We start from the raw sequence: 24,655 nt of genomic DNA, 5'->3' as shown, positions 1-24,655 counted from the left end.
CCCTTCCCCTTTCTTTATAAGGTAAAAATATTCCAACCCCCTGGTTTTACAGCATTAAAGCTTCTGATTTCATTGGAGTAGTCTGGCTAAATTATGTTTTATGGACAAATACTAGTGTCATTACTTCATCTGCTGAGTGAACAGTGAATTTGTCATGTTTGGAATGCTTCCTGCAGAGTCTGCTGGGGGAGGACTGGTCTCCCTGTCCCACTTTCTGTCTTATTACAGCCCCAAGGCAGGTATTTCTCTTTCTTTTGATGAATGATGAACAGGATATTGTTTCAGCTCTGTTATTATCATTTTTAATCATGCCTTCTAATTCGCGCAGTATCCTACTTGTGGAAATGCAAGTAGGAATTTGCAGTTGTCTGAAGATGCTAGCAGGACTGTTGTCTTGTCAAATGCGCAATTGGCATGTGTCGAAAGCCATGTCTGTGCCTAATAAGAGGGGCTTTTTTACCTGATCCAGTCTTTTCTAACAAACTTATTACTTAAAGAAATGAGTGTAATTGGCAGTAAATTGGTAAAGTTACATCCTCTTAAAAAGTGGAGTCACAACTATAGAAAAGTCATAAATGAGCTGTGATACAGACTGGATGAATGGACCATGTTAAAGGCAGACACAAGGCTATTGATCATGCCTGCCTTATTAATGAGGGGTTTGCACCTTCGTTTCTTCATGTTGTCTCTGAGGGTGGGAGGAAATGCAGAGGTGGGACAGCCCCATGACTGCAGTGGGATAGCTGGCCCGCACTGGGAAAGATGAATCCCAACAGACCACCGCACTGGCGGTTTTGGGATTAGACTAGGATTAAAACCAACGTGGCAGACGTGGAAGTAGATGGAGGTGACACTCAGCAGAAGGTGTCAGGGGTTGTTGCATGGCTGAGAATGGCAAGAGACAGGACTGGGAATATACAGGACTGAAAGGCTGTAGGAAGTCTTTGCAGAGATTTTCAATGTAGCAGAGGAAGAACCCTCGAGGGATGGTGTCAAGGTGAGATAGGTAAGAGGATGAGAGATCAGAGGAGGGCCATAAAGATTGTCAGGAGGGTGGAACCTCTCCTATGAAGGCAGGGTGAGAGAGCTGGGCTTATTCAGCCTGGAAAAGGTGCAGAGAAGACCTCATAGCATCTTCCAGTGCCTAAAGGGGTCATACGAGACAGCTTATTAAGCACTTTTGAATGTTCAACTGCTCTGTAAATAGGAAATGTTGAGATGATTTTTTCCTGTTTCTCTTTAGAAGGTTGCATGAACATGGTGAAATCTTTAACTGTTCATGAAAGTAAAACTGATGCCGTCAGATCCTGAGTGGAGTTAAGAACTCAGCGTGGCAGTGTATTGGTTGGGGTACAGTTAGTCTGTACCATTTTTGCAATGCTTGCGAAAGTCTAGAGTTATACATCCTTTAAGGATTTGTAAGCTCCGTCACAAATGAGGTGGTCTAAACAGTTGCTCTTAAGTGGTTCATGTATTCTGCATTTACAAGTGCATATACTTGCGTTGGTTAGTGTTTATATCTGCAGCATTGTTTCTGCTGTTAGAGTGGATTATACGCATTGCTGAGCACCATAATTTCATTGTAGCAGTTGGTTTCAAAGGTACTTTTCCTCCGATATCTGTGCTAATGCACTGTCTAGGGTGTCTGTGAAACCCACCTATGTCTACGTTTGAATGAATATTACAATAAATGACGTTTCCTTCCTTCCCCCCCCAACTTCAGTGAAAACTTCTCAGAAAGCAGCTCTGACACCCACTGCTCAGCCAGAGGCTGGTGATGATGCTTCTGGCTCTTGGCTTCATATAGGCTGGTCATCCAGATTGTATGCTGAAAGGCAGGAAGATGTGGGTGCAGAAGAGTTGTGGTTTAATCCCAGCCAACAACTAAGAACCACACAGCTGCTCACTCACTGCCATGGTGGGGTTGGGGAGAGAATTGGAAGGGTAAAAGTGAGAAACATCGTGGGTGAGATAAAGACACTTTAATAGTTGACATAAAATAATAATAATAAATAATTAGAATAATAATAACAACAATTTTAATGAAAAGGGAAACAACAAAGAGAGGAATAAACCCCAAGAAAAATGAAGTGTTGCAAATGTCAAGCAATTGCTCACCACCAACTGACCCATGCCCAGCCAGTTCCCGAGCCAGTTCCTGGTTTATATACTGAGCACGATGCCATATCATATGGAATATCCCTTTGATCAGCTGTGTCCTGGCTTCTTGTGCACCCCTGGTCTACTCACAGGTGGGGTGGTGTGAGAAGCCGAAAAAAGTCCTTGACTTGGTGTAAGCACTACTTAATACAACTAACACATCAGTGTGTTATCAACGTTACTCTCATCGTAAATCCAAAACATGACACTGTACCAGCTACTAGGGAGCAAACTAATTCTATCTGAGCCAAAACCAGGGTAAGAAGGGAGGTCAAGAACTGTGGAAAGTAGCAGAGGACAACTTTCTTGGTTTGGAGCACAAAGCTTGTGTCCAAGCATGCCCAGCCTAAGTACTTGGTATGAAACCTATTGCATCTGGCAAACTTTACCTAGGTTTACTTGATTTACTAGAAATATAATGACAAATGTGTATAATCAGGGTCTTCCCAAGAGCAGTCTTCAGCATCTGGTCCGAAGTTTAGAACAGGTTATGGATACTGTGTTGCAGAAGTGAGGGGCATCTTTTCTCTCTTGACATGGGACCACATGATAGCAAACTTCATCACTAAAGAAGGTAAAGGCTGAGTGTCTGAGGCTGGGTCAGGATGGTCCAGCACAGAGCGTTGAAACTCTGGCTGCTGGGGCTTCTCCTGTTCTGAGAGCCTGCACACCAGGTATGTGGACAGTCAGCCACTGGCTGGCTATGTCTAGGAGGGAAAGGAGGGAGAATACCACTGTGCTTCCCATAACTTAATGCCTGTGTTGGTCAGTAGAGCATATGTGTAAGAAAAGGGGGAGAAGTGTGGAAGTATCAGAGCTTTTAAAGGTTTGTACAGTCTTTTCCATTTCACTTTAAAGGCAGAGCTGTTTGCAGGAAAAGAAATATGGAGGATGCAAAATATGCAGTCAGGTCACAATAACAACAGCAATAATAACTCCCACTGTGTGCTTTATGGCATCACTGGGTGCACTGGTTAGTTAAACCCACTGCAGCTGGGAGAGAACATCATCCCTATGGGAGAGATGCTGTTTGCCAGGCATACAGTAAATCTTTGGCAGAGCCTACTGGAGAGCCCAGTCCAATGGTGCTGGACCCCAGTGTTATCTCTGGTTATTCTAAAGCAGCTGAGTGCTGGGAGCTGTGCACAGTACAAAGGAAGATATCTCTGTCTGTAAAAAATAATGCAGTCTCTGGAAACTGCCAGAACAAAACAATCTCACCACTTGTCTGTGAGAAGCCACAAGCTGTTTTTCACATTCTCTTGTAGCCTTTTTGTTTTAGGGTGCACTGAAAAGAATTTCAATGGTAATTTCAGCTCCTCATTGTTCTGTTTCCCATGTTTTTTTCACACCAAAGTGAGGCCTCTCCTTCCTTTGTTCAGACATGTGAAGCTTTTGCTTAAGCATGCCCTGTGTGAGGGATACTGCAAGTGAACTCCGAGGTTAGTGTTGGAGCAACATCTCTTGCTGCTATGACATTTTTTGCTCCATGGGGCTGATGAAACCCACGTGGTATCCCCCTGACAGTAGGGCTTTGCTCTATGGACAAACTGGTCTTAAAACCCTGTTGATAAGTTCATGTTGTAAAACAAGAGTGTTCACGTAGCCTGCCTTAGCCCTGGGCTTGCTGGGTGTACATGTGATTTGAAAGGACAGCTTTTAACTAGTTCTGATTGTGATTTTTTTCTCCCCTACTGTTTTCACTGACATCAGTGGACTTTGTATCAAGCCAAATAAGTCAGTCTGGCTGGCTTTCTTTTCCCTGGCTTGCTGCCCTGTGAGAAAGAGGTGTGCAGATGAACTTATGCTGTAAAAGTGTTAAGCAAAGATGGATTTTAGCTAAAATGCACATAGGATACCAAGCTGAAGCCATGCCGTAGAGCTATCCAAAGAGACAGATGGGATAACATCAGTGGGAGCTTTGCCTGCTGGAGCAGCAGTGCCATTATTTCAAATTGGAGGTGAAGGTGGTGAAACCAAGGACAAAGAGTTAGAACGCACCTGATTAGTTTCTGTAAAGGTTTTAAAAGGCACTGCCTTTTCCTTAGGTGGCCTTGGAAAGTAGGAGAGCTTGAATGGCACAAGGAAGTTGGATAGGGTGGCAAATGCTTTGCTCTGGGTAGCAAATGGGTCTGCTCCTGTTGTCTGTGACAGTCTTTTTAGAACTAAAATGCTTTAATAGTCTTCAAATGTTTAATTGTATGAGAAAGTATTCACTGACAGCAGGGAATATATGGAGTCTGGTTCCCTGCTGTCTCACTTTATGCTGACTGTTGATACTGGTCCACAAACCAAAGCAGGGATGGAGATTTGGGCCCAACAGTTATGAATGGTGAAGTGTCTGACACAACAGTAGAAAGAAATATCTCCAGTTTACATAAAAGGCTTCTAAATGTGAGGACAAAGGGAGCTCGGAAAGTGGTTATGGAGGTCAGCCCCTCACTCGCATCTGCATGAGCAGATCCCTGTGCTGCTCCGAGCTTACCATATTCACTCATAAGGGCCAGTGACATCCCTTTGAGCTCCTGGCCACTGAGAAGACTTCTTCAGGTAGTATTGGGCTGACAGGAAATGCTGTACATGGAGACTCCTTCTGTACAAGAGCATTGAATAGATGAACATTTGTTGGCTAATGCCTCCTGATAAAAGATGCCAAAACTTGTAAGGCATGATTTCATCAGCACTGGTGTGATACTGGTCGGATCCATAAGCTATTCACTAGTCTGCCTGAAAGGCTCCTGTTCTTCATCAAGTACTCTTGCCAGGGATGGACACCAGCACACTTTATCTCTTAGTGTTTAATGATAATGATTTGTTATTCCTTGTAGCCTTAAGACATCTGATTTTGCAGAGTTTGGGAAGAGAGCATTGTCCCTAACTTACTGTGGATGCTGCCTTAGTGTGCATGGATTACCTAGGAAGAGATGATTTGAGAGGTGTTGTATATATGTATATTGAAATGGAACATGACAGTTCTGCAGCATTCCTGAATGGGCCATAAACAACATGCAGTGCTTCATATTATGCAGAGAGGAAACCAAACTGATGTGCAGCTGGATGGAAGCTGCTCAGCCCCTGGCTCATGTGTACGTACTGTATGGTGTTAATTAGTAGAGGCATTTGCCTACACCTGCTCCATTGTTCCTGATCGTTTGAAAGCACAGCCAGCACTCAATCTTGTTCCTCCATGCCATGGAACAATTAGTGGAGTTAGCAATGCTTTCCTTCCAGCACCTCATAGAACACAGGCCCCTTAAGCAATTGCTTATTGCTGGAGAAAGGAAACGAAGGTTTGGTTTGGCCCTTGAGTAGAAAGCTACCTTGAAGGAGGAAATTCCTGTGGGGACTCCAACATCTGTATGGTCAGACCCCTCCTATGCCACTCCAGCTGGAGGTATGGAGAGCAAGGGTGGTTTCGAATCAGGTCCTTTGTATGAACTTGGATAATGCTGGATTTATAAAGAAATCAAGCTGCAATTCCTCATGTGCCTTGGCTGCTCCTGGAACTCTCCTCACGAGAGCTCTATAATTAATCCAGCCTCAGAGCGCTTGTGATCTGAGGCTGGATTTGCAGCTCATGGCCGTGGGATGTTTCATGAGGGACAACGATCCTTGCAAACTGGTTTCTTTGCTGCCAGCTAGGGCAGGATAGAAACTTCATAGGATTCTACTCGCTGAATGGTGAGGCATTGCTGAAAATTGAATTTTTCTTTTAATGTTTGATATTTAGCCCCAATAGGTAGTGATATAATAGGGGCTGATATGCTGCAGTTGGCCCAGTGGCTTTAGTAAATGCCCTCACCCAACAGTAGGTATCCACACCACCAAAACCCATCATGAGAGCCAGTAATAACAGTACGAATATGTACAGTCTCAATAGGGATGCCAGAATTTGAATATAGACACGGTGGTTTGCACAGATAGAGAATTGTTCTCAAACTGTGGCAGAAATGGTCATTAGTGCCACTTCTGAGAAGAAACGGTATTTCAGCTTTGAGGTGGCATAGGGTGCACTGACCTGTGGGAAGCTGGAGCCGTAGCTGAGAGGTTTTACCTTCCTCTCGACTCCAAGCAGTGGTTAAAGCACCCGAGAAGTTACCATATAACTGCATTTTCTATTGGAGCAGTTTGGATAATCCCTTGGGTATCATTTGGAAGAAGACATGAAGAGGGGGTTCTGGGTGTCCTGGAGATGGGTGATGCTCACAAGGCTCATCTGTGGGTCATTTGGTGGCACAAGGGATACCAGGTAGATATGTCTCTAAAGTATCTGCCAAGGGCATCCGCTGATGTGATGCATTGTTGGGTAGGAGAGGACACACGCAGTTAATTCGGAGACAGAGCCATGTAGCATCATGTTCCTCCATCATCAGGGCTGCTCCCAAAGCTCAGTGGCCTTCTGGGACCCCCCATGTTAGGTATATGACTCAGTGGAACTAGTGGGAGAGTGTGGGTGAAGGCAAAACACAGGAGAACTATTTCAGTCTGAGTCTATGATGAAAAGTCTATGATTTGATTTTTATAAATGTAAATATGTATACATATATTTTCTTTTAAGGCTGAAGAGTCAATCTTGCAAGCTTGAGAGGCTAAGCCAAGGCAAGAGGCTGTGATTACAATCTGGCCTAAATCACTGTAGGATGCTTTTGAGACCCATAATTTACCGGATAATTAGCATTTTCCAAAGCAACAGATGTTGCACGATCGGAAGGAAGGTGGTTGGGAATGGGCAGTGTTTTCATTGAATGGGGTCCAGGCTGCTGCTTGAAGACTTCTTGAGCAAAATAAGCAAGTAGAGCTGAGCATGCTGTGCTGACCAGGGCAAATGAAGACGAGGGCATGGCAGGTCTGTGTTTTCATTTAAGCTGAGAGACAGCTGGGGCTGCTTCATTTTTCATTCGCTGATGTCTGGTTGCACAGAACCTCTGCCAGGGGCTATCGATCCAGAAGTGTTGCTGGTGCGCTGAGAGGCATCGTTTGAGGGACCCCTCTGTAGCTTCACAGTGGCAGCCGTCAAGACGACTCCTTAGGAGTCAGTAACATTTCAAACCCGGTATTAAAGACTCTGATAAACATGTCTAATTATAAACTGTGGAAAAGAATTAGATAACTTTTCTCCCCTCCCTTTCCTTCCCCTCCCTCCCATTAACTGAGGATCTCTCCATTGTCCCCAGAGCTCATGTTTGGTCTTGCATTTGCTATGCAGCTTTTATTTTCCTAGCCCACACTCGAATCCCACAGTTGCAAGGAGAGGAAACAAGCACAATCAGAAAAGGGGGAAAATAAGAGTAGTTTTCATTTATTTATTTATTTTCTTAATGAATCAGATGCCTTATGCAAAGCCCATTGAATTCCATGTGAGTTTTCCCCCTGACTTCAATGGGCTTTGGTTCTGGCTTTTAGCTCCCATGAAAGGTCCTGAACTGTCTGTGCTGGGGTGACAAGGAGCCCTGGATAGACAATTGCCAGAGCTCTTCTCAGCCCCTGGCATAGCCAGGTTGCTAAGGAGACTTGGCTTCAGGATGGGCACCAGAGCTCACCCCTTCCGGGGTTATTGTCTTCTCTCCGTGCCAAGGCACTCCAGTAGCAGCAGAGGCACTCTTTCAGTCACAATATGCTCTACTTGGGCCTCTGGCAGCAGCAGATCCTGCCCTGCATCTTCCCTCTGCCAGCATGCTTGGCAAGCAGCCTCTCTTCCTGCAGTTATTCCATCCCTGCATCCCCTACACTGGGACTGGAGTGGTGGGATCGCATCCTCTGGTTCTGTTGGCTGTGGAAGCTGGGGTTTTGGCTCCTACCACCCACCTCTTCACCCCAGTGTCTTCACCTCATACATTTGCATCATGACTGTTTGGTCTCCTGTCTGGTTTCCTGCTATGTTGGCTGCAGCTATCAGCAAGATTTGGAGGAGATGGAAAAAGCCAAGGATGGGAGAGAGATGAGGCCCTTTGGTCGGAATCGCCTGTTCAGGGACTTAAACTTCTTAAAGAGCCAACAGGACTCCTTGGGAAGTGTGCAGGCTCTGGTTGTCATTTCCAGGATGGTTCTTTCAGTCATTTCTCCTTCCATCACCTGTGGTGGGATGAGCCTGCTGTAAGAGGAAAGGCTGAGGTTTGTCCAGCCTTGAGAAAAGGCGGCTCAGGAGAGACCTTGTCACCATGTTCCAGTGTTTAAAGTGGCTACGAAAAGGGTGGAGACTCCCTTTTTACAAGGAGTCACATGGAAAAGATTAGGGGTGACGGGCACAAGTTAATCCTGGCAGATTCCAACTGGGCACGAGAGGAGAATCTTTCACAAGAACATTGGAATAATCTCCCCAGGAAAGTGGTGGATTTCCCAGCGTTGAACACTTAAGATTCAGCTGGATAAGGTGCTGGGACATCCAGTCTAGATCATGCTTTCCCTAGAAAGGGTAGACCAGATCATCCCTGAGGTCCTTTCCAAGCTGGTATTCAATGATTCCATGATTGGGCTCTCAGTTACCTCCAGGTGTCCTGCAGGGCCAGGTGCTGCTTGAGCAGTTCCTTCAATGTGCCGGTTTTGCGGAAACTTGGAATTTTCCAACTTTCCTGGATTCTTTGCAATTTTCTCTCTTGGAGGAAGGTATTCTGAAGTTTTAACATTAACAGGCTAAATGACAGTTTCTTTCAAGCCATTGAGCAGGTATCTTCGTCAGTCATCTTTTCAGATAGCGAGTCTGTTTGTCTGTAGATAAGCAAGGAGAATTGCTCACCCTGAACACTTCTAAAGTGGTGTAAAAGTTAGCTGCTTGTGGCCTTGAGTATGATATTCCTCATGTGAGCAATCATTTTCACTTCACCTTTTGTAGATAGCTGACTCCTCAAATAGGGATGATGTTGGTTTTGTATCTAAACTGCAAGTTGAAGAAAGCAAACTGGTGTCTTATCTCTTAAGGTGGGAAGCAGCATTAAGCATGCTTTCTCTCTGAAAAACATTATAAAGTTAGACTTCGGGAAGAGCTAGAACACAAATGAAATGTAACATGGAGATTTATATGTAATTATCAGTTTGGCTCAATTTCAGATCAATACACAGAAAATACTATTCAATTTTAAACATTTTTAAACACCCATTACATTTGGTTTTAAACATCTATGGTATTTCAGTTGAACCAGGAAGGTCTGCTTGAGAAAGCAGGGCCTATCCATGAAAAACCTTGTAGACCTGTATGTAGTTCACTAGGTAACTAATATTTATATTTCATTTATGGTTTAGCGTGCCTTAAGACAGCTCATCTGTGGGGTGATTTTCTGTATGTGTATGCTGTTGATTTTGAAGCGTGTTAGCAGTAAGAGTGGACAGGTATCAAAGATTTATTTCTTGAGGTTCTGATTCAATTTAGTATCAATGAGCAAAAGGAATATTGAAATCAGTAAGGCTACAGAAGCATGACATGGGTTGCTAACTTGTTTTGTATGAAAATACTGTTTGTCTGAGTTAAATATCTAGAGATGTCTTGTTTAGCAGTGATCCTGGTTAGAAATATTAGGGTTTTTTAAGGCTAATGATAAAATTAGTTTCACCAACCTTTTAAGACTCCTTTGCTAGTCTTTAGTAGAATAGAACACACTGTTTCCATCTAATATTTGTGTAGCCAGTTGTTTGAGTGATGATATCTGCTTACACATGTACAGCTTGTATTTTAAATGCTAAATAGTGATGTGAGATTTATGAATACGGTTTTGACAGTACCTATGCTTAAGCAGAGTCCTTAGATGTGCGTGGTTTGCAGAGAAATAGGAAAGACAGAATAACAACCTGAAATGGCTATTTCTAAGAAATGATACTGTATAGAATTATACTTGGTCATTTGTAATTAGTGGAGTTTCTCTATATTTAGTTATTTTCCTCAGTACTGAGTGTTTCTTGCGGTCTTTGTCATGAAACCCTGCTGAATTTGCATCGTGATGGTTATGTTGTGCTGCTTGCCCGTGTGGGCACAAGAGTATCTCCTGCTGAGGTGGGGGAGTTGACAAAAACCAATCATTGCCCCATATGTTGGAGGGCAACCAAAGTTTCTTTTTAGCACACTTACTCTTAGAGAAGAAATTTCACAACTGGCTACACATACACACCTATACATACGCACACACTTCATTTAGGTGCTTTAAAGGAATTTGGGACCTAGAATGTAAGAACTCTGCTTTTACTTACTTCTTTGCTTTGCCTCCACTTTTCTGGTAGAGGAAATGTTTGACAGTCATCAATAAAAGATTAAATCATTGATGGTTATCGGGATAAACTAAACACATTTCGTGTGTTGATGCTGGCATAGTAGGAACTTTTCCAAGATGTTTCAGGCCTCGTTCTCTGGTTTGTTTAAGGGCAGAGAATAAGGTCACAAAGGAAATCAAACCCTTATGTGGAGAAATGAAACATGAGGCCTACTGACTTCTAAAAAACATTTTAAATAACATTCTCTAAGGTTTCATTTTATACTGAAGGCAGCTGTAATAAGTTTGGGGAGATGGTGTAAGGTTTCTATTAAAGAGAGATTTTTTGCTTGCTGTTTTTGTACCCAAATGAAGGAGCGAGAGAGATGGAATTAAAGCTTATTGAGTTTAAGGTGAGAAACTACAAGTTCTCTCCAGAACTGTAAAATACTAATTTATATGTTCTACTGTAATTTGCAAATTAAAAAATAGATCTTTGTTCCTAGATCTTTCAAAATGACACACAGAGCCTTGGAATAATCTAATAACCTCAACAACAAATGCACTTTTGCCACAAGTAAAATAAGACTGCTGCTTTGTAGCATGCTGCCAGCGTAGCCTCAGTGAGTAAATTCCCAGTAGATGTTTGCTGCACGCCAAATATATTGGACTGTATAAAAGATCCCATTGTTCCGTGGGCATCATTATTTGCTATTATACTTGCAATGTTTGCTTGTGAAACAGTTTATTGGAAACTAGTATGTTTAAAAAGGAATGCTTGGTTTGAAATTCAGTTGATTTGGCTCATAACGTTCAAAGCTTTTACAGCATACAGCCTCTAAAAATAAATACTGAGGTCCACTGCTCCTTACTTATCTTTGAAAGAATTCCTGGAGCAGGGGGAAAGGACAGCTCAGGATGGGCAGTGGGTGTTTCACTTCTAATTCATAGCTTGAAAGTATAAGTAGGTCTGTATTAACTTTACATTCTTATAAAATGAAATGGACAGCACTGGGCTTGCAGGAAGAATCCTGGAATGGTTTGGGTTGGAAGGAAGCTTAAAGCTCACCTAGTTGCAGTGTGAAGATCTCCCACATTAACACACCAAATGACCAACTACAAAACTGCGTTAGTAGATCTGCTTTACTGCTGGAAACAGAGACGTGTCTGTGGCAGATGCAATGGCTGCTGGTCCCTCTTAGGAGATGTTTCAATCAGCATCTGCCCAACTCCGACCTCAGAGTTGGAAGGAAGGAACCTTAAACCTCCTCTAGTTCCAACCCCTGCCATGGGCAGGGACCCCTTCCACTAGAGCAGCTTGCTCCAAGCCCCTGTGTCCAACCTGGCCTTGGGCACTGCCAGGGATGGGGCAGCCACAGCTTCTCTGGGCATCCTGTGCCAGCGCCTCAGCACCCTCACAGGGAAGAGCTTCTGCCTAAGAGCTCATCTCAATCTAATCTAAGAAGGTGGAGAGTTCCCTACTAGGCTGTTGAGACTGCATCTCTCTGAGGGTTTTCTGGGAAGAGTGGCATTGTCCATCCCACTCACTGAATTCAAAGCAATTTGGTAAGCAGGGCTGCTGTTTTGAGTACTTTTCCTTCAAACATCACAGAAGAAAAAGCCTTTATGCTTTGTCCGTTTGCCTTGTCAGGCACAAAAAGGCCATTGATGGCCCTGATGATGGGGAGCTGGCTCCTGCACTGCCCACCACCCAGAAGATTTTAGGTGGTTAGATCAGGCTTAATGAGGGTGATAAAAACGTGATGATTTCCCCAATGGCTATGAATATTGCATCAGCAAAATTAGGCTGGTAATGCTGGCTTCAGTGGTTCTGTGGGTACCCAGCTGATACAGGGTACACTCGGTATGTTTAGGGATGTAAGCTTGACCATGAACATTTGATAAATTCTCAATCAAATCCATAGATCCAAAGCTCTATTGGCTCACACTGAATACACTGCAGTTTTCCAGAGGACTGTGTTTCCCTGTGTCCTGATCAGAGTAAGAGCAAACTGGTATTTCTGCTGCTGTGTTGGTAAAGCATAGAGCACCTATTGTGATAGCACTGGTCACAGCATTTTCAATAGTCTAGGTGCTTGGTATGTGCATCCTGCTTGAGGACCTTCAGTGCTGAGGCTTCTACTAGTTTTGAGAAGTTCCCTTTGGTTGTTTTCTGGGTAGGGTGGCATTGTCTGTCCTGCTCACTGGATAATAAAGCAGTTTGGTAACCAGGACTGTCATCTTGAGGACTTCTCATTCAAACATCGCATAATCAGGTTTTAAAGTGAATCAATAGTTTTTCTTCTTAATTTGTAGAGTTTTAGTCCAATTAAAATGTTTTAAAACTCAGAGGTACTTATAATAGCTCAAACAACAAAAAAAAACCCCTATTTTACTTAATTCTTTCTGAGTTGATCTATGAAAAATGCTTAAAGTATCTAAGCACAATTGCTCCCCTCCCCTCAAATAGCTATTCTTTCTATTACAAGTGTAGTGCTCAAGTCATCTCCTTTGAACTGCAGTTTTTGTTACAGGTTTTGGCCGCAGTGTTATTTCGGAGGAGTCAGCCAACAGGCTTACAGGGCTGTTTGGCTCGAGTTCACTTACAGTTTTCTTGGCAGCTCTGCTTATTTATGCATCTTTATTTCTCTCCCTCCCCCTCTCCCTCCTCCTCACTGCCTCTCCCCACCCGAACAGAGCGATCACCGCACAGGCCCATCCTCCAAGCTGGCCTTCCAGCAAACGCCTCTGCAGTCGTCGGAGGGGACGTCGAGTTTGTCTGCAAAGTCTACAGTGATGCCCAGCCTCACATTCAGTGGATAAAACACGTAGAGAAGAATGGCAGTAAATACGGGCCAGATGGACTGCCGTATCTTCAGGTTCTGAAGGTGAGGCTTTACAGATGCTGGAGATGGTGACGACCTCTTTAAAGCATCAAATGTATTTGGTGTAAATCCAGGAGTTTTGAGATATGAACTTCTTTTGGAAGAGGAATTGTTTGTGTTAGAAATGAAATAATGACTTAGATAAACATTGGATTGTCTAAATGTTAATTATACATTTTATAGATGCTGTTTTGCTCTTTTTTACTTCTGTGAAGTCCTTTATCTCTGAATGTTTCAGGCGTGACTTATTCAGGAAAAAAATGAAAGCCCTCTTAAGACCACCATTGACATTTATGTATGGGTAGAACACATCCAAAACATCCCTGGGACAATCGACTCCATTTCTTTCACGTTTCTTCAGCCTCTGTTTCAAACTAACGTGACACCTGCTGTAAAAGCTTGTTGGCAGGGTTGAGTTTTCTGGATGCTGAGCCTGCAGAGATGTCCATTTTTGGCCAGTGTATCAGTGGTGGGGTTCTGAGCAAGCCTGACCAAGGAAACTCCATAGTTTTTGAGCTGGGTGGCATTGCCAAAACTCAGCGCATTGGCAGGCAGGACAGCCAGCTCTATACCATCTTGTTCCATGCAGCCAGTGTAACAGCCCAGGTCCTTTTCCCCCCTCGCCACTGTTTTGTAACTCCTCACGTGATGCTTTTGTTTTTAACCCCCCAAAAAAAGCCCAACAAAACCCCCAAACAACCCCCAAACCTTCAATGTTTTGACTCTGTGTGAAGTGGAAGGCATATTCTTATGACGTGTTGGTGGTGGGACCATAGATTGGTGTCCGTTTTGGGCAGCAGTGACATTGTTCTCCTGTGTTATTGGTCTATTCTAGCATTCGGGGATAAATAGTTCCAATGCTGAAGTGCTGACACTGTACAATGTGACAGAGGCGGACGCTGGAGAATATATTTGTAAGGTCTCCAATTATATAGGGGAGGCCAACCAGTCTGCCTGGCTCTCAGTTCTGCCAAGTTTACAAGGTAACAACGTTTTTTAAAGCAAGCTGGATGTAGAAGCTGGAAAAAATGGTGCTTTGGGAGACTGCAGGCAGCTTGTAGGATAACTCTTTGGCCTTGTGGTATATGTGTAATCCTCCTTTGGTGATGCAACTGGTATTACACCAGCAGCCATGGAAAAATTCCCACAATATTTTGTGTGTACCATAACCACTGGTTTCTTTATTCTCTCTTGTGTCTGTGTGTTTATGTCACTTTTGTTGTTGATTCTGCATACTTCGCAGTTCACATACAGGGTACTCATTGAATAAAGTAATTATGACCTATATATATTTACATATATATATATATATATATATGAAGTGTTCATAAAGTACCCATTGAAGCACAAATTAGGTCAATTTAATCACTTATAACTTCCCACATCACCTGTGAATGTGCAGGGTGGGAGGGTTTCCCAGTTGTTATTCACATGTTCACTGAGTAATAACCCATCAATAATGTGACTACAACTCACAACTACATTTACTTTAAAATGGCCTGGTAAAAATGTGTTTATTCCCTCATCCTGTATTTCAAAGTAATGTCTTTGAATGGAACAGAGACAAAAAGCAACAATAATTTCTCTAAATCTCCATCATAGAGACCTTGATGTCTTGCTGAGCCCATCTTGGGACAGCTGAGAAGCACCAGGTCTAAGATTTACTCTATCTGTATGAGTTTGGATAATCACTGATAACACGGGTTGGTTTGGTGCATAATGACTTGTCAAGCCAGAGATTTAGCAAGTCTGGAAGGAGACCAGTTAAAAAAAAAACACCCCAACTTCCAGAATTTATTTTTCCATCTTTAAGATTTAGATCTAGTGGAAGGTGTCCCTCCTTGTGGCAGGGGGTTGGAACTCAGTGATCTTTAAGATCCCTTCCAACCCAAACCATTCTATGATTTCCATTTCCTGGTTCTTGAACCTTTGTAAGGTCCAGTTTTTCTCTACATCTGAGAGCTACAACTGATCTTTCGTTTGAACAAGAACTGAGATACCTTCCACTGTACTTCTAAGCAAACCACCAAATATTACCAGACTTGTATTAAAACAAGATTGGGCAACACTGCACAATGTCCAATATTTTTGTGAAGTGCAGTGGATGATGCAAGGACCATACACTGCTTAAGACAGCTACTAAGTTGTGTCTTTCCAAGCAGAATTTAATCCTTTCAGACTATATTTTTATAGTAAATTCTTTCCTCTGGAACAGGTAACTACATGTGAAGGATCCTGCGTTCTGTCCTACTTTGTTTTCTCTTTGTCTTTCAACTTTCTTTTATTATAAAAGGATAATAAAAAAAAAAAGCTTTGTGGGTGAATTTTTCCATGTCATTTGATTGCATGCATGTTTAGGTGGTGAGTTTAGGTCTGGTGAAGGGTGTCGATTACTTTCTGAGGTGAGCTGGGACCTGTTGGTAAACGCCTTTTGGATGAGGGATTGTGGATGGGGAAGGAGCTTTGCATCTCTGCATCTCTACCTTTACAAAGCCCTGTGGCTCCATCTCCCTATCCACAAGAATTCTTTCAATGTCTAGCTTTTTCTCTTGCTTCCCTCTCTTGTTTTTTTTTAGGCTGCCGGTGTTAACACCACGGACAAAGAAATTGAGGTTCTCTATATACGGAATGTAACTTTTGAGGATGCTGGGGAGTATACATGCTTGGCGGGTAATTCTATTGGGATATCCTTTCACACTGCATGGTTGACAGTTCTGCCAGGTATACACTGCTCTCTTTCTGTGGTTTTTCCTCTTTTGTTTTTCCCCTTGTTGATTGCTGCAGAATTAAGCACGGCTTCTGTCTTGGAAATGGAACTTTACAATGATTTTTATTTAAACACAGTTGTCTCAAGCCAATGAATTGTTTCGTCACATATTTGCAACTCCAAAAACCTAACAGCAACAAAATAAAAGGGTTGGGGGAATGGCATTTGCGCTAAATTGAAATATTTTTACGTCTGTTAAATGGTTATCTGAAATGCTAAGGAGCTGCCTTTCCTTAGCACTTCAGTGAGATGACTGGAAATCAGCACATTAATCATTGTAAGCTTTTTCAAGAGGATGAAAGTCAAAGCTTCTTTTGAAGCTTTGTGACTAATTTGGCCACGGTTACGTACTGGTGCATTAAAATACCTGAGCTATTCAGTGTACTTCAATTCAATTTCACCTATCATCCAAATTCTGATTTTAGTGCCAATGGATTGTGTACAGAAGCAGTGTCTTCCATATCTTGGGAATCGGCTCCATGCATCTTGAAACATTGCATGCTCTAAGAAAACAAGTAGTCGTTTGCTTTTACTGCAAAGCATGTCTTGCTGTTTTGGGGTTGATGATGTTTCTGTCCTTAAAAGAAACAAACATCAATGTGCTTTATTGCCTGAAAATTGTTATCAGCTGTTAGAAGATGTAACCGTAGTTGGTTTTGACACTAGTCAAATCTTCTCGTTTATAACTGTTGGCAGCTGCCTTAGGAGGTCCTTTGAAAAAAGAACATGAACCACCTGAGGTTTGCTGGGTCATCTTGTGCTTACCATTTATTAATTGTTAATCCTAAGAAAAAGGTACAAAACCTGCATGTGCATATGGCTGAGGTTCATATTACGGGAGTGAAATGTTCCCATTTGCTGCAGATTTCTTACCCGTTATTAAAATATACTGAACAAGGCAACTCTATTACATCTCACTCGTATGTGAACACCGAGCCTGCATGGCCTGTCACCAAGCAGGCAAAGCAGTACTTGTGTAGAGCTTGCTTCTGCAGTGTTTGCATTTTGCGAGTGCTTGAAATGGATTTTTTTTTTAACCCGTTTTCTGGGATGAGATATTTTTATGAGCTTAGAATGGGGCACAAGAAAATCTCAGCTTGAAACGTGCGTTGCTTGCGGAGTGACCGCTGACTGCTGTGGAATGCTGTTTATCTGGGGGGTTGAATCCCAGATAAGGGATTAAGGACAGTGTTTGCACATATAACTGCCTTGAAGATAATTTCAAAATGCTTTCAATCAGAGTAACAGCTATGTAGAACCACTCCCACCAAAATCTAATCTCATAGGCTTGTATCCACTGATGAGGTTACTTGAAATATGCAGTCCTCATGCAGGACTCATTAATTAATGTATTGGTAGCAGTTCAGCTTCCACTTGCCATATGCTTCTTAATCTCATACTGGGCTCTTCAAAGAACCTCAGGGGAGGCAGGCATCCAGTATAATGCAGCAGCCAGGTCTTTGAACCCCCCCTGAAACTCCTAACCTGAGTTTAGAAGCATGATGAGGCATGATTCATCCTGCTTTCCCTCTGTGTTTTAAGATTCCTGCTGAAAACTTTGGCTAAACAGGCAATGCAGACTCAAGCCCAAATGTTTATTTGCTCATTTAGACTGTTTTAAGCTAACTAATTCAATATTTTACCCTTAGACGTTTCTTTATGTGATTAAAATTAACAACAGGGCTTTTGAAGTTTGACTTGAGACACAAAATGAACCTGAGCCTAGTTTGAGTACTCCATTTTTTGATTCTCCCCTAAAATTATGCTCGATCATCCACTTTTTTCAATGTATATGCATCTACCTTTCTAGGCAGGCACATGTATATGCTTATATGTGGATAGATACATGCACAAGCTCATGCTGAATGGCAAACTGAGAATTCAAAGCAGTAAAAGAGGAGTTACTCTCAGATTGCAAGATGGCCTAAACGTTCATAACATTGTGTATGTCACACAGTCACTGCAAGAATTGCTGGTATTTTACTGTGTCAGGTTGTTCCAAGCACTGTGTTGAACTATGTTTGTTACCATCTGCTAACTCTGTGGCATGATTGTTCCCTCCTAAAAACTTCCAATCCAGCTCCTGAAAAAGAGAAAGAATACCCAACATCCCCAGACTACCTGGAAATAGCAATTTACTGCATAGGGGTCTTCTTAATTGCCTGCATGGTGCTGACGGTCATCCTGTGCCGCATGAAGAACACCACCAAGAAGCCTGATTTCAGCAGCCAGCCCGCTGTCCATAAGCTGACAAAGCGAATCCCTCTGCGCAGACAGGTAACAGAAAGTAGATAAAGAGTTCAAAAAACCTTTTACCAAACAACTAAGCCAGCACATCCTTAGCTTTGGAAGGGAAACCTTTGGAATGGGGAGTAAATAAACATTACACCACGTTGCAGCGAGGATGGGATTTAGTCTGGCACCTAGGAGGCTGGCATGGGAAGAAAGTACATCTTAACACAGCAATGTGTGTCTCAGGGCAAGGGAATCAGGGCAGGGATGTTAGAGGAGGAATGAAAAAAATGGAATATGTTCTGTATTAACAGGCTATAGATGGAAAAAATGTATTTAAAGTATTTCAGGGCCTGATCCCACAGCTCATTGAAGTCAATGGAAAAAATTTTACTGACTTAATGGACTTTGGAACAGAATCCTATTTAATTGTGTATTTATAATGTTTCTAAGGTGACTATTATTGTGGTAACTAGGTACCAGATACAGAGAGGTATTTTTCAGGAAGAATTTTGGAGACTGAGGGTAGGGAATTTCATAGCCAAGCATCCAGAAACAACCCCAGAATAGAAAAAGACTGTAATAAAATAAGAATCGTGGAGATACTCTATCAGCTCTTGGACAGTTTGATAAAGATGCTGATGCTTTTGAGTGAAGAACAAAAGCAAACTTCAGATTTAAAACCAGTATTGCATGAAATATGTTTTACAATTGCTTGTGGCTGGCAATGAGTGTTTCTGGAGAGGGCAGTACCACGAGCAACAAACCAGTTGAATGAGTAACAGGACTTTGGCTTTGTCACAGGCCATCCCTTGCCAAAACAACCTCCATTCCCACATACCATCCTCTCCTAAAAGACTTGTTTCTTTTGAAGCTGGAGTTTAACATGTTTTGATTTTCTTGCAGTCGGTCTTCAGGATAGATCTCTGAACCCACCAAATCCTACCCCAGGCCTCACCCCTGTGAGGTGGAGGGGTGTTGGTCCCTGAGGCTGTAGTTCACCTTGCTAATGAAAATAGGGACCATCTGCAGGGGTTGCATCCAGGCTTTGCTCAGGGGGTTTGGATCTGAGGGTTTAGTTTGGGTCTATCTACACCATGTATAGGTTGTGCAGAATTTCTGCAGCTTGTTTTTAACCTGTCCGGATTATTATTAATGTCAGAGTACCTTAAAAATACTACTTCATTGTAGGTAAATGTTTGAAATTTAGGTGCACCATCACACATGATAGGATGGAGCTTGGTCTTGGGATTTTGAGCAGTATTACTTCATTTCTTTCATGGTTTCAGAATGTCCGTGGTTAAAATGCTGCCAAGTAGTAATGCTTCAGCCAGTCTCCCTCTAAAGTGTAGTATTTTGCAAAATCTTGAGGTGGGGGACACGAACTTTGTCTCACCTGAAAAATATTTGGTTTGTTTTCTGCACAAAAATGTCAATTCTTATTTCATCTGACTTTTTTCCCCACTTTTTTTGGTAATGTTATGATTTTACTCATTTACTTCGAAATCACTGGGAAGAAGAGGGACTATGAGTGTATCAGAGCGAGAAGCCCTTGGCTCAATTCGCACATCTCTGTGGCTAAAAATCTGTGTAGCTTTCTGGACAAAGAAGGCTTTTCTAATGTCATATACTCAACCAGAGAGAGATACATGTCAGCTGCTTAGATAAAAGACATTTATTAGATTTCTGCCTGAATACAAAAGCATCATAATGACTCAGATAAGTTGACGGCTTAAAAAATACCTCGGGTTTGGTGTGAGCTCAGTTGTGTCCGTTGGAAATGATTCCTCAGGGGGAGAATGTTATTTCATTGCGTGTGACAGCAGTGCCAACCACTGCCCTCCGTTTAGTTATTTATCGTTAAATGATGCAATATGGACCTTCTCCAAAGCTATTGTTTCACAGAGGAAAAAAATATTTGTCTTACAACATGCCTGTCAGATAGGATTTTATTTACGTGTTTTGTTTTTCTGGATCTTCTTCGCCAAAACAGCATTTTGTTTTTAAAAGTGGGAATAATTTTTTGAGGAGCACTGTATACGTTTGAAAGCACGAATCCTATTTCAACCCCTAAGCAAAAATTCCACTACTCTCAATTCTCCCAAGTAGTTTTTTGTGAACAGGAGTTTCTCATTGAAGGGCTCTCTGCTTTCATATTTTCAGAGAGGGAAGTGTAAGTTCTATAAGCATTAGAAGAAATCTGTATTTCTGTTCTGATGATTTCACTGGTTATTTCACTAATTGCCTGTATGAGTTTGTAGAAGGAGGATAAAGCAAGCAATCCCTGAAGACTTGCTCATCAACAGTGAAGATTCCTTAATTTTTCAGTTAGCATCTCCTTAGTATCTGAGGCTGCAGCAATTGTTTGGTTTCTGCATTTTTTACAGCTGGTTTTGGATATCAGAATTGTTGTCAAAAACCAAGAAACATCAAAAATAATCTAGGAGATATTTTATTTCATGGGCTTGTGTTTCTGGATGATTCAGCTCTGTTTGTTTTGCTTTACTTTTTGTTTCGGTTTATTTGCATTTCAGAGGTCTGTATTTACAGCCTGCTGGGGTATTGTCACTGAACCTTTATTTATCTGTTGGTCACAAAAGGTTCTCCCTTGCCTTTGTGCTGTGTGTGTTGAGGAATAGAGAAAGTGGCTGAGTTGCTGAGAGGATGGGGGAGATGCTTGTGGCAGGTAGACTGTGAGCTGGGCAGAGATCTGGGGCTGGCTTATGGGTTTTGTTGGAATTCCAGAGAAATGAGGCCATAGATTGGGGAATTCTTGATACTGTTTTCAAAGCTTTCTGCTGCTGGGTCAAGCTCCCTAAGGATTTGGATATGAAAATAATCCTGGTTCACAAAGAGGCATTTGCATGACTGTGATGCCATCTTGTCTAAGCCGGAGAAGAGTCTTGCTGAGTAACATATGGTTTGGTTTGCAGGACTAGATTCTCATACACTATTTTGTCTGAGCTACTACAGGATTTTATCATTCCCCACATGCAGGCATTTTTTTCCCCTGCCAAAATGCAGTTCTTTTCACGTTTATAGGAGGGGTCATGATGAAGTCAGGGTTTATCAGTTTCCTCCCCCTACAAACCTCAGCCTCCCTAGATCTGGTCCTTGGTTTTCAAAATAGAAACTGCTTACAGGGAAATCCAGCAAACAGTTCCTCCTTTTTATATAAAAGCAGAGGTGTGCACTGCTCTGTTGGTATTAGCAATGTTCTGTATTGAAGTACAGCTTGAGATGGAGGGGGAAGGAGTATTTGTAGGATTGAACATCCCAAGCTGATTTGCAGTGTAGGCTTCAGGAGGCAGGGTCACTGAACCAAAAAGGTACAGAGTAGTCTTTAGTAGGATATACATCTATTTTGTAGAACTTATTTTTTCTCTTCTCAAATAATTATAATTGAAAAAGACAAAAGGACAGTCTCTGGTGACTTGCCCAGTCAAAGTCAAGTATGAGTGTGTGTCATCACTAGAGCATTTCATTATTGCTATCACAGTTAATCTGTCAAATATGGACCCCTTGACTTGGGCGCACATATGTGTCTTAAACAGGGAAGAATGATTTCTTATGCTCAGTCTTTTAAATATGTTCCCATTAATTTATATCTACTGTCGTTGTTGAGTCTAAGCCTTCATAAAGATATAATGAGTGCCTTTGTGATGAACAAAGACTGATTGGTTTAAAGTAAGATTTGAGCTCACCCAGAAAATAGCTAATTCAAAATGATATCAGCTAGAACCTGCAAAAAGACAAGTGATGTGGAACAAGTAAAGTAACATGGTATTTCACATAGTATTGAGCTGTACAAGTGTCATTCGTTTTAAAGACTAGACTCTGAACTACAAAGATTAGTACACAACTGTCAGTAGGATAGGTTGCAAGGAATTCACCTTAATACCTATTTTAGTTTCTTGCTCTAGCCTTGGATTTCTCTGGGTGGAAACCATTGACTTGCTCAGTAGTCCTCATTTGTTATGCCGTTGTATGTTGTTATAAGTGTTTCAAAAGGAATGCTTTTCATGAAGGGGTGATGATGTGTGCTGTAAATGTCAGTACCTAGCACTAGGAATCCTCAGTTTTGTGTGTAGTGCATTTAACCTTCTATTTTCCTAGATCCAGGCACTTAGCTAGACTGATACCTAACAGTATACACCAACAGCTAATAGCATTACTTACTAATTATATTTATATACATATATGCATATGATTTCAAATTAACTTTTATAGCAGAGCCTTCAAAAAGACTGACAATTATAGGAAATCACTGCATGACTGCTAAAATCTCACAGCATGGGTGCCAGAACTGACAGATCTAGGCTTCAGGACATGGTATAAATCATCAGTGGAGGAAAACACCCTTCATAATCAATTACAGACAATTACACACTGCTCTGCAGCTGATTTTGCCACATGGCATTTAAAGATTCCAGCAAAGATTTGTTTGTTTTAAATGCTCCACTGCTTAGAAATGCTTGTAAAGCATTAACTTAGAGCTGATTAAATACAGTGTGTTGGCCAAAGGAAAAATACATTGGGGATATAATCATGCACTGGTCCATGATGTTTGGACACAGCGGGCTTTTTTCTTTCTGAAGTGCAGATCTGGGGCTGAAGTCCTGTCTGAGGCTGGTACTTTCCTTGGTTCTGGCCTCTTAAAAGCGGAAAGGAAGCACACAAAGAATATTTTATGGTGGAGGTCTACCTTTCTGTTGAGGTTGAGGTCCTGTTCAGTGTTTGCTTAAGTCACGCTGACTTCTGTCTTGCTTTAATTAAGCGCTCAAAATGGTTCCTTAGTGTAGTGTTATCACTTAAAACAAGTGTCACTGAATAGACCTTGAAGAAGTCTAGTCCACCTATATCAGATGCCCTTCCTTGCTTCTCTGCTCTGGCTTGGGTTTGTTCCTTTGTCTCTGCGAAGACATAAAGGTGGTGAGCTGGGTGACTGCCCAGAAGCTCATGCATTCTGACTAGATGTCCAGCTGCTGCTTCTTGACACCTGATAGACCCCAGAGTGGCCCTGAAGTCTGTATATTGGCCATGTACAATTACAGGCTTGAGGCAAATACTCACTATGGCTTCTATGGCTTGTGTCCAGTGTACCTTGAGTCTTTGCATAATTGAAGCAAAAAGAGCATCCACATACTTGAAGGCAACAGCACATGCTGAAATGTAGGGCTTATGTCAAGAGTGTCACTGGTTCTTGAGCCTGCATGGTAGGAGGTTGGAGAGCAGTGCTGCAAGGAGCAAGGTAGAAAAAGGCTTTCTTTATATGCTCTTACTTAAATGTATGCATTGAAGTTGACCATGTCTACTGACCTTGGAGTAGGTGGGGTTTTCCTTATTGTTTGATAGTGCACTCTAAGGCAACAAAAGAAGGTGCTTAAGGGATGAATTCAAAGGTTAAGTCTTGACTACTGCAGAAAAGTTGTAAGGCCATTTTGAAACAAAAATCTCCAATCACAGGCCGGCCTGGATTGGCCTCATCTTTTCTGGAGCAGATTTTTATAGCCCTTGAGCTCCTGTAACTCCTTGTACTGCTCCAGTTAATCAATCAGAAGAATATTCCCTGGGAGTACAGTCCATTTTTCTTCTCCCAGACAGTGAATAAGAAATTCTTCTGGATTTCTCATCATTCCTATCCACATTAATGCACTCTGGTTACCTACAGCATCTCTGGACAGACATCCAGTTATGAAGTAAACATGTGCAATAGGGTTAAAAGGGAAACTGGCAGAGTCTTTCATCTGTTTTTTTCTATACATTATTACTATTCAACTTCTGTGTTTAAAATGCATCACCAGAGTATTTCTGTTTATTGCAAGTTTGCATTTATAGGTTTTAACCATGCTAAGACTGCTGAATTGTAGGGTAAGAGTTAGGGAGAAGATGAAACTCAGGCAGAGATCTGAACAGTGTCTAATACAAATATTGCATTCATGAAGAAAAAGACCCCAGAATGTTTTGGGCCATATCTGATACATAAGGGGTATCTAAATTTGGCAGTTTCACTTCCATGCCTGCCTGAAGTCCCATGAAAACAATGGCTATAATGGCAAAGAAAGGCAAGGAAATAAAGACAATGTTAATAAATACAGGAGAATCAAGACTTACATAAAAGTCTTGGTAGAATGGCTGGAGAATAATGGGTGGATTTTGGAAATGTGGGGGGAAGTGGTCATAGAATATTAGGTTTGTAGTGAAAGATGGTAAAAATGGAATCCAGAAATAACAGGAAAATGAAATTTGGGGGAACTCTTGGGGGACAGAGGAGTTGCCATATTGTTTGTGGACGTTTGCACATCTCGTAGTGCTGAGCTGGTTCATTTCATAAAGCATCATTTTTAAGTCATAATGAAAATGAGCAGAAATACAAGCAAAAGTCTGATTCCAGCCCTGGTTCTTATGCTGGCTTGCCATAATGCTCTAGCAGATGT

The 24,655-nt window shown here is 42.0% G+C and overlaps 1 protein-coding gene across 9 annotated transcripts in view; it reads left to right on the top strand.

Moving 5' to 3' along the window:
- Positions 1 to 24,655, top strand: part of FGFR2 (fibroblast growth factor receptor 2) — an 86,356-nt gene that overhangs the window by 40,662 nt on the left and 21,039 nt on the right. For 4 of the 9 annotated variants that reach the window (XM_065672400.1, XM_065672399.1, XM_065672402.1 and 1 more), the window contains 3 exons: positions 13,032 to 13,222; positions 14,055 to 14,202; positions 18,067 to 18,270. In XM_065672400.1, the coding sequence (XP_065528472.1) occupies positions 13,032 to 13,222; positions 14,055 to 14,202; positions 18,067 to 18,270 (543 nt within the window). Of the gene's footprint in view, positions 1 to 13,031; positions 13,223 to 14,054; positions 14,203 to 15,795; positions 15,941 to 18,066; positions 18,271 to 24,655 lie in introns of all 9 variants that reach the window. The other 5 variants (XM_065672403.1, XM_065672394.1, XM_065672397.1 and 2 more) reach the window with 4 other exon arrangements.

The sequence above is a fragment of the Lathamus discolor genome, chromosome 3 (genome assembly GCF_037157495.1).
Source record: "Lathamus discolor isolate bLatDis1 chromosome 3, bLatDis1.hap1, whole genome shotgun sequence".
In the NCBI taxonomy this organism is placed as follows: Eukaryota; Metazoa; Chordata; class Aves; order Psittaciformes; family Psittacidae; genus Lathamus; species Lathamus discolor.
The sequence above is the reverse complement of the archived record's forward strand: the minus strand, read 5'-3'. Positions and strand labels throughout refer to the sequence as shown.